This window comes from Pungitius pungitius, chromosome 14 (genome assembly GCF_949316345.1).
Source record: "Pungitius pungitius chromosome 14, fPunPun2.1, whole genome shotgun sequence".
NCBI classification, from domain to species: domain Eukaryota; kingdom Metazoa; phylum Chordata; class Actinopteri; order Perciformes; family Gasterosteidae; genus Pungitius; species Pungitius pungitius.
Window position 1 is genome coordinate 2,322,225 of NC_084913.1, and position 14,788 is coordinate 2,337,012.

Consider the following 14,788-nt stretch of genomic DNA (forward strand, 5'->3'; position numbering starts at 1 on the left):
CGGAGCCGCTGGTCCGGAGCCTCGGACCCCGGCGGGCCGCTCAGGCAGCGGCGCGGACACCTCAGCGTGGATGGAGGGAGCCGCTTCGGGGACGCAGCGGAGCCGCCGGGCCGAACCCCTTTGGACGTGAAACAGGTACGATTCACCCGTCACGCGGCGCCTGGTCAATGGGACGTGGGTCCGAAAGCGCGTGTCCACCTGTCCGGGGACGGTGTACGCGCGCGCGTGTGCGTTTTTTAACGCGACGAGGGGGGCGGGGGGGCTTCTGTTTCTGCGGGGTTTCAGAAGCTAACGGCTAATGCTAGCAGCTGGTCAGGGAGTGTCCAGCTGATTGCCCCGAATATCGGCCCTAAAAGACGGGAGCACTTCAGCGCGAAGCAGTGCTCTATAAACCCATCGTTTACACATTAATTCAGCTCATAACGGAGTTGATATTGTTATAAATATTAACAAAGCTTTGGTGGTTATTGAGGCGGTAAACTCTAACCGGAATGAGGCTTTTATTCTGGTGTGAATTAATTAGTTTTGTTCTGGTATTTCATCCAATGTGGTCGATCTGTGGGGAGAAACGTGGAGCCGCACCCACGCAGGGAGGCTTACAAGCACCAGGCGAGACTGTACAATATTGGTAGAACTGGATTTTTATTCATTTTTAAATAGATATATTTTGTTTATGAGCTTTCGTTGTAATTTGATGAACGTCGTCGTGCAGGAAGGAAGCGGCTTGTTTTCTATGGATGACCAGGCCGAACATCCCTGGAATGCAAGCACATCATTACTTAAGCTATTTTCATTGTCGATTATTACTTCTTTATACATGAATATATAAGAAAAATCAAAATATCAATCTTTTGACCGACAAACCAGATATAGTTTACTAACAATTATCTAGATGACCAGCAGAAAGCCATGTGAGGGAATGTTTAGTGCCTGCAAATAATCCTTTAAATTATTTAAATGATTAAATTATGATGGATTCAGTTTACACGTATTTAATTCCAGCTACATGCTTATGAGCTGACATTGTGTCAGTGAACAACTCTCAACTTCACAAACCAACAAACCGATTAACTTCAAATACAAAATTAAAACAAACTATTTTTCAATTCTATTTTATTTTGTATGGCCCAAAATCGCAAAAGACAAATTAGCCTCAGAGGGCTTTACAGCCGGATCACATGCGACGTCCTCTGTGCCGAAACCCTCACATCGGCACAGGAAAAACTCCCCTAAGAAGAAACCCTTCCATGGGGAAACATTCAATTCCTACAACAGAAATGATACAAGTAAGAACCACCACAGGGACAACCTCCATCAGGAAGAACCTCCATCAGATAGAACCTCCATCCACAGGAGCTTCTGTGGGGAGGGAGAGCACAACGATGACGGTTTATGATGACATTGCATAATTATCTACCTTGAGGACACACTGATGATGCCTTGATGACACAGCAGTTTGCGTCTCAGTCTCCACGGGACCAGCATATTCGCCCTAAATAGTCCCAACCAATGTTAGCATCCAGCACGTAGACGGGCCCATCTTTACCTGCTTTGGAGACCTTGGTTTGGACCTGGAGGAGCAGTGTGGGCGTGTCACCGCTGTTCAAGGTGCCGCCTCCCAGCACCAGGAGGCGTGTGGCTGAGCTTCTCTGCCATTGTTCTCCTTTTCCTTAAGGAGGCACTTCTTATCATTTCTCCTCTACCTCCCGATCCCCATCACTCCTTCTTCTGGCCTTGGTCATCTACGTAAAAGGGTGCAAGGCTGCAGAGGCTCTATCTGTTTTTCATAAACATGTGAAACTGCGTATAAATCTCCCGCATTGCAAATTGTGGGCTTAATATTCTATGTTTTGGGAGTTGATTCCCAGGCCCTGAAGCCTCTATCTGTAGGTGGAGTTGTTGCTATTATTATTTATTATTCAAACGTTCCCTCCTGAAGGCCGGGTCTCTTTGTTCTGGTGCTGAAATGCACTGTGATGCAAAGTGATGAAATGAGAGGAACGTCTCTTATCAGCCTCTGAGCACAAACCCTGCAGCTTTCTGAAAAAAACGATGACAACACAGAAATGGAAGGGAATGAGTTTTAAAAAGAGCCGGCCATGCAGTTAGCTGATAAAGGGGAGTTAATCCCCGCTCTGTGGGGGCCTGAATGTAATCCCATTATCCCATTGCATTTTGCTCCTGCAATACAGAGCGTCACCTGGGCCTTTTGTGTGCCCCCCCCCCCCGAAAATGCTTGGTGTCTGTGTTTTTGTTTCCCCTTTTCGGCAGAAGATATGAATCGGCCTTCCAAAGATACACCTGAGCTATTTTAATAATATTCCTTTGCTCCATGCATGCTCTTAAAGGAATACTTCTTTTATTGACTTCTTCAAAACAAAAGTTATTATTACTATTATTTTTATTATGGCATTTTGTGCTTTAATTATTTGTCTTATCAGGATTTGATATTTTTCTTTGAGCAAATATCTGCATCATGCCAAATAATCCCCGGCATACAGCGCGGTCGTGCAATGCGAGAAGTGATTATTTTGAGATGATTAATCTGCAGGCTTTAGGACCCAGTTTCCCTGTCTGGGCCTAAACCAGAATCCCTCCTGCAGAAGGCAGCTCAGACACCGCAGAGCAGTGCTGCTGCTCAGCTGATGCACAGCAGACCCCGGCCTGGATGCTATCCCCCCCCCCCCTTTCTTCGCTCCGCTCCATTCATCTGGGCTGAGGCAGATCGTCCACCGGTACCCCCCCCACCCCCCCCCCTGGAAACTTTCTGACGGAGCCCAAGAAGCCCCCCCCTCTGGCAGCGAGGAGGACTGAGGCTGCGCTGCATCCGGAGACGATGCTGTGATTCTGCAAAGAGGAAGAGAGACATCATCAACCCCCCCCCACACACACACACACCTCTCCCAGACCCCCTTCTGTCTGGCCAACGCTCTCCCTGATTTCACTCCTGAGGGGGGGGGGGGGACATGTCACAGACTAGGAGGAGCACGTACAGCCGGGTGAGTGTGAACCGGGTGTTTCTCCATCTCCGCCCTCCTTAAGTCTGATTGTTGCACCATTGTTGTCTTTTACGGTGCTCTGAGGATTTGTCGTCCCCCCCCCTCCTCCCCGCCATTGATTCTGACTTTGAATGGAAGGCTTTCCGGTCCCTTTCAGAGCTGCACCCCTCGGTCTGGATTGTCTCCTCTTTGTTTGGCTCGGACGCTGCTGCCGCGATGTTTGAGGTCCAGACCCGCGATGTCGGGACCACCGAGTCCCCACGAGGCTCTTTGTCCCCACAAGACCCACGAGAGGACTTCCTGTTTGTCCTTCATCCCATGAGTCAGCGCTCACACCTTCAGTGAGCACCACGGCTCTTCAGAAGCCGACTTTTCTGTCCTCCTGGAGCAAAACAAAGCAACCTGACGGCAGCGACGAGGCCTCTGTCTTTGTGTCCCACTAAGCACGCCGGTTGGCGTGAGCTTTGAGAGTGGAGTGTCACTCAATAATTCATGGCGCCCTCGTGGCAAACGGGACGCGGCGGCGTCCAAGGCTTCGCCGCGGAGCGTTTGACTCTCTGGTCTGAGTTGTTCTGTAGGACCGAAGTGGCTCTTCGGTTGCAGAAGGTCGTCGGGTCCAAGCGGGTCTCCTGCAGCAGCGTTATGACTCTGGGGTGATCGGAGGGACTTAAGTGGCTGCTACAGCTTGAATAATAGATCTTTAGAAGAAGCTTCCACCCAGGACGTGTTTACTGCTATATTGGGCATGAATTATAAGGTAGGTTAATTAAACTTTAAGCGTTGATGGGCTGCAATGTGGTGTTCTTTAAAGAGCACATCGTGGTCCCTGCAGAGAAGAAGTCACTTCCTCCACTTGTCTCTGGGTGGAGTAAAGAATGATGTGGCAGCTCAGAGCAGAGAACCCGTTGGTTCCCTCTAACATGCGCCGCCCTGCAGAGGCTCATGGAGTAAAACACTCCACCACATTCTTTGCCCCCCGCCCCCCCCTGACTAGTTCATAACTCTCCACTGCTGTTGGAGAACAGAGGTTTGACCCCTACCGGCTGCCCCCTAAAGCTTCTACAGTGTTGGTTGTATCTGTTGGAACATGTGACCAAGCAGGAAGTCTGGCTGCCAGAAACGACCGATTTCTGTAATGAGTTAACGAAAGGTCTCCAAAGGTCAAAGGTGTTCTTTGCATGGCGCTGCTGTCTGAACCTGTCGGTTCCTCGTCCTTCGTGTTTTTAGGACAAAGACGGTGAACGTTTCTCTCACATTGATATCTGCTCCTGTCGGTTCTGCTGAGTCACCGTCTCTTCTAGGACATCACTCCCTAAATTGGGTTACGCAGGATTTTTGTTTTTTCTAAAATTTCAAAGCGGTTTTGGCCGTGTGACGTGTTCACCGTGCGTCCTCATCGTGACTCGTCACAAAAAACATGGTGCGGCTTTTAAGCCTCTTTTTGACATGTTCTGCTGCTGCTTGTCTTTGAATAAGATGATAAAGCAGCAATTGAACCTTTTTATACCTGAGGGTTTAGATGTTTGAACGCACCTTCTCGTAGAAGCCATCGAGCATCCTTTGGAGGACATGTTTACTGAGGGGACAATCGTCCTTTTCTCAAAGACGTCTAAGAAATCTGACTCATTTTTTGTGCCCTTATGGTGATGAAATGGAAGCTTGAGGCAGTCGTCCAGTGCCTCAAAGTCTGGGTCTTGTGGTCATATCTCACATTCCCCAAATTGAAATCACTACTATTCAATTCACCTTCAAAGTCACTTGTTCGTACACTTCCCACAATGCAACTTGACGGTGTCTTTCGTTCGCAGCAGCTCCCTTTTATTGGCTGGATACCGAGGTGCGATGCCGCCTTTGATGTGAACGTGTTTTTTAACGTCTCCCCCCGTCCCGCCTCAGACCAGCAGCAGCAGCGGCGGCAGGATGAGCTCCGACGGGGGGGGGCGGCCCGTCAAGGTGGGCTCCCCGGTGGAGGTGATCGGGAAGGGGCAGCGCGGCACCGTGGCCTACATCGGCAACACGCTCTTCGCCTCCGGCAAGTGGGTGGGGGTCATCCTGGACGAGGCCAAGGGCAAGAACGACGGCACCGTGCAGGGCAAGCGCTACTTCACCTGCGAGGAGAACCGTGGGATATTTGTGAGACAGTCGCAGGTAAAACACCTGTTTTTCCTTCGTGTTTGATCACGTGACTTTTATCAAGAGGCCGGACTGAGCGCCTCTCTGCTTTCTGCCCGTCTGTCTGTCTCAGATCCAGCTGGTGGACGACGGGGCCGACACCACGTCGCCGGAGACGCCCGAGGCCGCCGCCGCCGCCAAGGTCCCCAAACGAGGTGAGCTGGTGTTTGACTAGTAAACGCTCGTAAATCCCCCAAACGGACACTGCTGGGACTCTGCTGAGGCGTTTGTGACGTCAAAGCGCTTCATGGATGAGGAATTGGGAAAGAGGTTAATGGATGAACGCTTAATAACTTTCTTTTTTTTTTTTTTATCTCCTCAGAGATCCTGGAGACGCCCAAGTCCACTAAACTGGTGAGTCAGATAACGCTCGGACACAAAGGTCGCAGGAACACACACACACACACACACACACACTCTGTTATCTAAAGTAAACACTGTGTTTCTCGGTCCTTTGTGAGAGAAAAAGTGCTTTTAAATCAACAGAATGTTTTAATTCATTCTAAAAGAGTTACTGAAAATCATGAGTGCAGTAAATGTGCAGGACTTGTTGTCTGTGTAGAAGTATTTATTTACAATACTGGGAATACTAATTGATACACATATACTTAAATACGCCATATTATACAATTAACTCTTTTATTTATCTTTAAAAGGATGGATACAAACTGAAACAGTTAAAAACCTTTTATTTATTCAAATGTATTTACATTTAAAATATATATTGGTATAAAATAATGAATCCTTTTGTGGGTTCAACTAAATAGTTTAGTTTATTGGAGGCGAAGGTTCAGTTTTGACCAGCAGAGGGCGACGCTCCCTGTGTTTTATTTATCCACGGAGAGTAGTTACGTCACCAGAAGGAAGGTTAGAACTGTTCCGTGTACTGGTTTGAGGTCTCGGATCCGACATCGAGGAGCACCGACTCTCCTCCGTCCCTCCGTCACCTCCAGCATGCCGCTCCTCCTCTAACCTCCTCACTTCCTCCCCTCCTTCCCTCCTCTCCTCCTCTCCTCCGACCACGCAGCGAGGACTGAAGCCCAAAAAGGTGGCGCATGTTTCTCTAACCTCGGTACAGTGGTGACGTAGTGGTGATGACTGTGGTAACCGTGGTAACCGTGGCTCTGAACAGCCTCGCTGCTGCATGGCAACTGGGCCTCGCCGCTCAATGTCCTTTACCCCATGACCCCCCCCCCCCAGCTCGCCGCGCCGCCCGTCTGGGTGTTGTTGCTCATCGTTGATGTGAATGAGAGCGAATGAAACGTGCGAGAGGTGTGTCGGCTTCCTGTCACCTGACCCCCCCCCCCCCCCCCCATCCAACCTGCTCGGCTGCGTGGCTCCTGGTGTTTTGTCTGCATGCTGAAGTCCAACCGACCTGTGAACCTCGTCCAGGAAGTGAAAACCTTCACGTCGGAGCCAATAGTTTTCAGAGAATCAGCCGTTGGCTTCGTGCTGCAAACAGGAAGCTTTCTGTCTGAATTCTCCTCACTAATCCTCCTCCGATGATGTCAGAGGTGAAGTCCTGCAGAGAATGGATTTCCCGTCAGCTCGGGTCTCCTTCATCGTGTCCTCAGCCAGAGGCCCCCGAGGATGCGTGGGGTTAAAGGTCACGGACGGGTGGACTGTTCTCTAAATGAAAACATCTTAAAATCCAGTTAAAAGATGCAGGATAAAAACACAGGTTGAGTTATTAAAGTCTTTTCTTTTTAGGCAAAAGGATGTTTGGTATTTATGTAAAGATGGATGGACGTTATAAATACAGTATGACTCAATTTAGTAAATTAACAGCTTGTTAGTTCTTCATAGTATTTAGATCAGGATGAAGTCTATCTTCATCTTTTTTTTAATGGTTTTTATTTTGGTGACAAAGTGATGCAACGTTCAAACAAACGACCTTTGACATTTGTGCTCCTTCCGCCTCTCGAGTCTCCTCCTTCGCCCGCTCAGTGAACCGTCCTGTGCTCACAGGCGGTGCCCCCCGCCGTCTCACTCCTCGTCTCAGCCTGGTGGGACGGGTGAGATGTTTAATGTTTGAACAGGACAGATGTTCCTCACAGTGATCCCTTCTCCATCATCTCAGTTATTGTAAAGATCGTCTTCACTCTGTGAAAGTATTTTGGGTCGAGAGCTCTCAGTGGGATGTGATCCCATCCAATTAATCCTCTTACGTCGTCCTGCAGAGACGGAGATTATGAAAGCTGACCTCTTAAATCACCTTTCACTCAAATCATCAGTGTAACATCTGAAGCTCCAGATCATCATTTCTCCAGGATTCTGCTTTTTAACAACCAGTTCTGTTTGGAAGGTGGTGGCAGAAGAATCTGATCGATGAGCAAAAAGGGAACGTTTAGAGTAAAGATCCTCTCAAATGGACCCGAGTTCAGCCCAACGAATCCCCTCGTGTCAGAGGCACAGAATGCAAACGTTTTAATGAGCCATCGGGGAGCTCAGCGAGGGTTGCTAGGCAACGCAGCGGCGCCGCTGCTCATTTGTCTCTCTCTCTCACGGCTCCCCTCCGTTTGTCCCATGTCACACACCGTCTCACCCCTCCCTCCCTCCCTGTCTGTCTGTGGGAGGGAGGGAGGAGGCTGCACGGTGATGTAATGCCGGAGCACGCCATTGGCTGGAGAATCACAATAAGCAGAGCGAGGGGAGGGTGAGGAGGGAGGAGGGTGAGGAGAGGCGAGGCGTCTCCTGTGAGCACAAGCAGGTCGGAGGCTCTCAGGCAGAAGATGTCTGAGTCGTGAACGGGGGAGAAAAGGAGAGGGAGGCACCGACCCCCCCCCCCCCCCCCCGGAGGGGCTGCAGCGAACGGATTATGAGAGACGCTGAGGAGGAGGACACAAGGGAGGACGGGAGGACAGAGGAAGGCAGCGGGAGTCTGGGGGAGAATCGCTGCGGCCATTTGCACCGCTGCAGCTTCTCGGCCTGAGTGTCTCTGTCTCTGTCTCAGTGTCTCAGTGTCTGTCCATCCGTCTGTCTCTGTGTCTCTGTGGATCGAACCTTTCATCACCTTCCTGTGTCTGTGTCTTCTTCTCTTGCAAATATGATGAGACAGACTTCTGCTCCCCGGAAGGTACAGAACTCCATGTGATCGTCAGGCTGCTGCTGTTGTTGTTGTTGTTGATTTGTCTTGTTTTGGCTGCTCTTTTCGCTTCGGTGGGAATTTGCTCTTTTAGTTTTTTCTGATGTTTCCAGATTGAAAGTAGAAGGTTTGCAGCTTCTTGGTCGAGCCCTCATCTGATCATTTGTACGTGATGTTGGTTCAGCAGCAGCTTCCATCGCTTGTTTCCATCCTGCAGAAGTCTCTCCTGACGACGCGTTCTTGTCCATCGGAGCGGAATCCACTGATTTCACTCTTTGTTGCAGCTGCAGCAAACAGGCGGATGTGATCTCAGCTTAAGAGCTCTGTCAGCTGTTAGCTGTAATCCAATAGAAAGCGATAACGAGCCCGAGCTGAGGCCGTGGGGGGGGGGTTGAGGCCATGGGGGGGGGGCGAGCGAGAGCGACTTCACATCATTCTGCATGAATGTGGTGGAAGTTAAAGCGCTTACTTTGAAGTCTTCTAATTGGATCACTGAATAGTGTTGACCTATATAGAAAAAACATGACATTCTTACATTTATGTACCTCAAGGTCCTGATTGTAATCTCAATCTTTGATATTTATATCTATATTTAAGCCATTACAATTTTTAATAAATTGAATTTCATAATATAAATTGGGTATTGCTTTCAGACCTTCTGTCTAATTAATACTTTTATTACTTTCCAAAGAAACTTTCTAGACAATATTTAGCATATAAATGAATAAAGTATTACAAATATTCATTTATAATGAAACACAAATCGTGATGATTTGAACACCTTTAATACACACACGTTCATGTTAAAGTTTGTATAAGATTTAAGATTTAAGAAGCCCAGTGGGGATGTTTCTCTGAAACATGCAGCGTGATTCGTTATCGGGGGGAGGAGGAGGGAGGGGGGGGGGCACAAAGCACTCATTCAGGCCACAGCATCCGTCCCATGCCCAGTGTCCCTGTGGGTTCTGGGTCGTCCCTCGTAATGGGTTCACTGGGAGCTTCATGCAGCCATCTTGTGCTTTTGTCTTTTTGATCTTGCCCTGAATCACTAACCCTGGCTGTTTGTTTCCTTCCTTCCTTCCCTCCCTTCCTTCCTTCCTTCCTTCCTCTCCTCCTCTGCGGCCCCTTGACCCTTTTCCACTTGCTCCTCTTCTCCTGCGGCTCCTCCTCAGACCACGGCCAGAAGGCCCAAGGTGAGCCCGGTCCTGCAGGTACCACTTTGTGGGAGCGATGTTATGATGCATCATCCATGTGGTGCGCGTGTGATCCTCGGATCAGGATCCAAGATTCTGATCATTTCAGCATCGTCTCCGATGTCGCTTCCATCATCAGCCAATCAGAGCTCATTTATTAGTGAGTCATGTTCTCCCCTTTGTCTCTGCCTGCAGCAGCCCACCCGCCCCGCGGGGGGCAAGGGGGCAGCGTCCGGCTCCGCCTCGGCCTCCGCCGGCGAGATGAGCAGCAGCGAGCCCAGCACGCCGGCCCAGACGCCGCTGGCCGCTCCGGTCATCCCCGGCCTCCACTCCCCGGGAAACGCCCCGCCCCCGCCCCCCAGCAAGGTCAGTCAGCCGCTGTCTAACGCCGCGGCGCGCGGGGCACCGATGACGTCATCAGACGCCGCGGCGTGGGGGTCAAATCCGATGCGACGCTGTCAGTTTGCGTTGCTCTGATGAAACGAGCCAGCGGCTGCAGCTGGTGACCTAAAATAAAACTTATAATAACGTTTCTATTGGAATAAAACGTGGAACCACGCAACCGACTTGAAGAGGAAGGGTTTTAGTTTATGGCTATTTAAGCAAACATTTAGTTTAATTGTCTATAAACTTGTTAATCATGAAACATGTTCAGGTTTAATCAGTGTCCACACCGAAAATCAACATTTTAAAGTTAAATATCACTAATTAACCTTGAAACATTTATTTTTGTCTGGTATTCTAATTTCCACCATAATCAGTCTGATTGGTACTTTATCCCCTCAGGAGGACGTCACTATGGAAACGCAGGTGCAGTGATGTGAACATCTTTGCACTCGTTGAAGTGTTATTTCTTTCACTAACACGTTAACAAGCTGCCAAAGGTGTGACTTCCAGTCTTTAATTACTGCGTGTGAGGTGGCGTGACGTCTCCATTTCAGGATTCATTTAAGATCTCCTGCTTTGAAATGTGTGGAAGCACGTTTATATCCAGTGCGTCTTGATGCTTAAAGGCAGGTGGAGTAAGTGCATGTGAGGAAACATAAAGAAACAAATGCTCAAACTAACGGAGGAGTTTACTGAACATTCCACAGGAAGAGGAGGCGCTGCGCGGTCAGGTGAAGGACCTGGAGGAGAAGCTGGAGACGCTGAAGATGAAGCGGACGGAGGACAAGGCCAAGCTGAAGGAGCTGGAGAAGCACAAGATCCAGCTGGAGCAGCTGCAGGAGTGGAAGGCGAAGATGCAGGAGCAGCAGGCCGAGCTGCAGAAACATCTCAAAGAGGCCAAGAGGGTGAGAAGCAGCAGATGTTTGATGAATGGATGAGACGGATGAACGTTTGAGGGGGAATGACGTTCTCTAATTGTGGTTTTAAGGATTGAACGTGACTAACTGTACGTGATAATCTGCGTGTAGGAGGCCAAGGAAGCCCAGGAGGCCAAGGAGCACTACATGGAGGAGATGTCGGACACGGCGGACGCCATCGAGATGGCCACGCTGGACAAGGAGATGGCCGAGGAGAGGGCGGAGTCTCTGCAGCTGGAGGTCGACTCCCACAAGGAGAAAGTGGAGGAGCTCACCATGGACCTGGAGATCCTCAAGCACGAGATCGAGGAGAAAGGTTTAATCACCTTGTGCTGCTCGTTATTACCTCGTCACGTGAGCACTGATGGTTCTTCTGCTAGAGGAGACGCTGTGGAGCTCAGTTGTGCTCTTCGGGTTGCTCACAGGTTCGGATGGAGCTGCCTCCAGTTACCACGTGAAACAGCTGGAGGAGCAGAATGGGAGGCTGAAGGAGGCACTGGTCAGGTGTGTGTGTGTGTTATTTTTATCCTTCATACAATCACTTTATCACTGAAGTGATAATTCCAACTTTTTAAATGATGTCGAACAGGTGGACCTTTCTTGCTTTTGTAATACTTACTTTGGCCACTAGAGGCTTAAGTGAGTTCCATTTCAATGTAGCATCATTATTTTGATCTCTGGACGCTCTTGTGTTTCAGGATGCGGGACCTGTCGTCCTCGGAGAAGCAGGAGCATGTGAAGTTGCAGAAGCAGATGGAGAAGAAGAACGTGGAGCTGGACACTCTGAGGGGTCACAAGGAGAAACTGCAGGAGGAGATGGCGGCGGCGGAGAAGACCATCGACGAGCTGAAGGAACAGGTCTCAGAGCTGCTGCAGTGTCGTGGATCAGGATCAGCAGATTTTTCCTTCAGGTGTTTGTGATGCTGACGATGCGCTTTGATTCAGGTGGACGCCGCCTTGGGGGCGGAGGAGATGGTGGAGATGCTGACGGAGAGGAACCTGGACCTGGAGGAGAAAGTCAGGGAGATGAGGGAGACGGTCGCTGACCTGGTGAGAGACAATTCAACATGAGCCTCAAGTTTGTTTATTACAAAGAACTGAAATGTGTTAGTACTCGTACGGGAGGTGAGACTCATTCCATCTGAAGACCTTCATTCTATGTTCAGTTACTCTTTGAATGATGTTGGAATAAATCCTCCTGTTTTCCATTGACTTCAAGCACCAACAGTGCAGAGACTTCATGATGAAACCACAACAGATCTGTTTGTTTCCTACAGAAAGCGTTATGCATTTTGCTCTCGTATCAATAACCGTTCACTAAATGAAGAACGGAACAAACTGACAATGCTGTAATGACCCCCCCCCCCCCCCCCCTTCTCCTCCTCCCCCCCCCCCTCAGGAAGCTATAAACGAGATGAACGACGAGCTGCAGGAGAACGCCAGGGAGACGGAGCTGGAGCTCAGGGAGATGTTGGACCTGGGCGCCGCGAAGGTCCGCGAGTCCGGGAAACACGTGGAGGCGGCGCAGGAGACCGTCGCCGACTACCAGCAGACCATCAAGAAGTACCGCGAGCTCACGGCTCACCTGCAGGTCGGGCCGAGAGCGGCGCCGATGCGGCGCGGGGTTTTATCTCGTGAGCGCCGCCGCTCCATGACCCCTCTCTCTCGTGTGTGTGTGTGTGTGTGTGTGTTGCAGGAGGTGAACAGGGAGCTCACCAGTCAGCAGGAGGCCTCGGCGGAGCTGCAGCAGCAGGCGCCCGCGGAGATGTTCGACTTCAAGATCAAGTTCGCGGAGACGAAGGCCTACGCCAAGGTCACCAAGTAGCTCTCAGCGGCGTGATCCCGTTAGCTGGGGTCTGTGAGTTAAAACTCAAGAGTTCTGTGTGTGTGTGTGTGTGTGTGTGTGTGTGTGTGTGTGTAGGCGATTGAGATGGAGCTGAGGAAGATGGAGGTGGGTCAGGCCAACAGACACGTGTCTCTTCTGACCTCCTTCATGCCCGAGTCCTTCCTTCGGCACGGCGGGGACCACGACTGCATCCTGGTGCTGCTGCTCATCCCCCGACTCGTCTGCAAGGCGAGTGCCTCGCTTCACTGATGTAACCACAGACCCCCCCCGCCCTCCCCGTTTCAACCCTTTTCACGCCCCCCCCCTTGTGTCTGTAGGCCGAGCTGATCAGCAAACAGGCGCAGGAGAAGTTTGAGCTGAACGAGAGCTGCGTGGAGCGAGCCGGGCTGAAGGGCGCCGTCGGGGAGCAGCTGAGCTTCGCGGGCGGCTTGGTCTACTCGCTGAGTCTCCTGCAGGCCACGCTGCACAAATACGAGCAGTACGTCCCACGCAGAGCACATGCAACCACAAGCCACACCTGTGAGGGAACGTTTCAAATGTGATGTAGTTCCAGATTTCACAGAATCAAGACTTTAAAAAACAGCAGGTCAACATGGAGCTTTTCACCAATTTGACTGGATAAAGTTACATTTAATCTTAAACACAAGCATCCATGTGACTCTATTGTGTGTGTGTGCGTGCGTGCGTGTGTGTGTGTGTCAGGGCTCTGGCTCAGTGCAGCGTGGATGTCTATAAGAAGGTCGGCTCTCTCTACCCAGAGATGAGCGTCCATGAACGCTCTCTTGATTTCCTCATCGACCTTCTGCACAAAGACCAGCTGGACGAGACGGTCAACGTGGAGCCGCTCACCAAGGCCATTAAATACTACCAGGTGCACGGAAACACACACACACACACACGTTGCTGCCCGTGTGGATGTGTTGATGATAACCTGCGTGTGTGTGAACCTGCAGCACCTGTACAGCATCCACCTGGCCGATCAGGACGAGGACTGCACCCTGCAGCTGGCCGATCACATCAGAGTGAGTGCAGGCTCCGCCCACGCGGTAACGTGAAACGAGGCGTCTCCACCCGTTTTAACTTCACACCCCTGTGGTGTCCACGTGCAGTTCACCCAGAGCGCCTTGGACTGCATGGCGGTGGAGGTGGGGCGCCTGCGCTCCTTCCTGCACGCCGGGCAGGAGAAGGCCGACCTCGCCGTGCTGCTGAAGGACCTGGAGACGTCCTGCAGCGACATCAGACAGTTCTGCAAGAAGATTCGCCGCCGGATGCCGGGAACCGACGCGCCGGGCATCCCCGCGGCTCTCACCTTTGGGCAACAGGTAACCACGGCAACCGCGGTACCCTCTCGGCCGTGCCGTTATTCCATCATGATTGTCTGCGCTTGTACACGTTTGATGATCATGTGAGTCGTGTTGACCTTTGGCCCCGCAGGTGTGCGACACCCTCTCGGACTGCAGGAAGCACCTGACCTGGGTGGTGGCGGTGTTGCAGGAGGTGGCGGCGGCCGGAGCTCAGATGATGTCGCCCCTCGGCGAGCAGGAGGGGCTGTCGGCTGTCAAGCTGGAGGACGTGGCCTTCAAGGCCGGAGAGCAGGTGACACTCGGCGCTACAACACAAATCACCAGAGCGCCGCCGTCGCTGACGAGCCCGCCTTCGCTTTCAGATTTATGGATCGCAGGGCGCCAACCCCTACGAGTGTCTGCGGCAGTCCTGCAGCATGGTCATAGCAACCATGAACAAGATGGCCACCGCCATGCAGGAGGGGGAGTACGACTCGGAGAGGCCTCAGAACAAGGTGACGCCTTAACGAAGAGCTGTGCACGCCGCTCTGCTCCATCCATCCATCCCGTTGACCTCCTCGAAGCAGGTTTGGGTTCAGACGGGTTGGATCGTGACGCTCTGCCCTCGTTACTCCATCAGAACGCTCCACCCGTGGACCTGCGGGCCGCGGCGCTTCGGGCTGAAATCACAGACGCCGAGGGCGTCGGCTTGAAGCTGGAGGACCGGGAGACGGTCATCAAAGAGCTGAAGAAGTCTCTGAAGATCAAGGTGGGTAAAGGCTCCTCAGGTTGTAAATGTTCACACCTGTCAAATTACCAGCTGAAATGTATCAATTATGAATATTTAACCACAGTAGGAGTTAAGCAGTTAATTTAAATATTATATTCTCTTCATTCAAAAGAAGA

General features: G+C 51.1%; 1 protein-coding gene across 4 annotated transcripts in view; it reads left to right on the plus strand.

The window, feature by feature from the left end:
• dctn1b (dynactin 1b) overlaps window positions 1–14,788 on the plus strand; it is an 18,573-nt gene continuing 3,785 nt past the window's right edge. For 2 of the 4 annotated variants that reach the window (XM_062557463.1, XM_062557464.1), the window contains exons 1-21: window positions 4,896–5,147; window positions 5,245–5,326; window positions 5,494–5,525; window positions 6,199–6,219; window positions 9,429–9,449; window positions 9,645–9,815; window positions 10,544–10,741; window positions 10,865–11,069; window positions 11,179–11,257; window positions 11,452–11,611; window positions 11,699–11,803; window positions 12,153–12,344; window positions 12,450–12,566; window positions 12,675–12,827; window positions 12,917–13,077; window positions 13,302–13,470; window positions 13,553–13,621; window positions 13,709–13,921; window positions 14,034–14,195; window positions 14,266–14,397; window positions 14,523–14,651. In XM_062557463.1, the coding sequence (XP_062413447.1) occupies window positions 4,920–5,147; window positions 5,245–5,326; window positions 5,494–5,525; window positions 6,199–6,219; window positions 9,429–9,449; window positions 9,645–9,815; window positions 10,544–10,741; window positions 10,865–11,069; window positions 11,179–11,257; window positions 11,452–11,611; window positions 11,699–11,803; window positions 12,153–12,344; window positions 12,450–12,566; window positions 12,675–12,827; window positions 12,917–13,077; window positions 13,302–13,470; window positions 13,553–13,621; window positions 13,709–13,921; window positions 14,034–14,195; window positions 14,266–14,397; window positions 14,523–14,651 (2,799 nt within the window). In that variant the 5' untranslated portion in view covers window positions 4,896–4,919. Of the gene's footprint in view, window positions 136–4,895; window positions 5,148–5,244; window positions 5,327–5,493; window positions 5,526–6,198; window positions 6,220–9,428; window positions 9,450–9,644; window positions 9,816–10,543; window positions 10,742–10,864; window positions 11,070–11,178; window positions 11,258–11,451; window positions 11,612–11,698; window positions 11,804–12,152; window positions 12,345–12,449; window positions 12,567–12,674; window positions 12,828–12,916; window positions 13,078–13,301; window positions 13,471–13,552; window positions 13,622–13,708; window positions 13,922–14,033; window positions 14,196–14,265; window positions 14,398–14,522; window positions 14,652–14,788 lie in introns of those variants that run through there. The other 2 variants (XM_062557466.1, XM_062557465.1) reach the window with 2 other exon arrangements.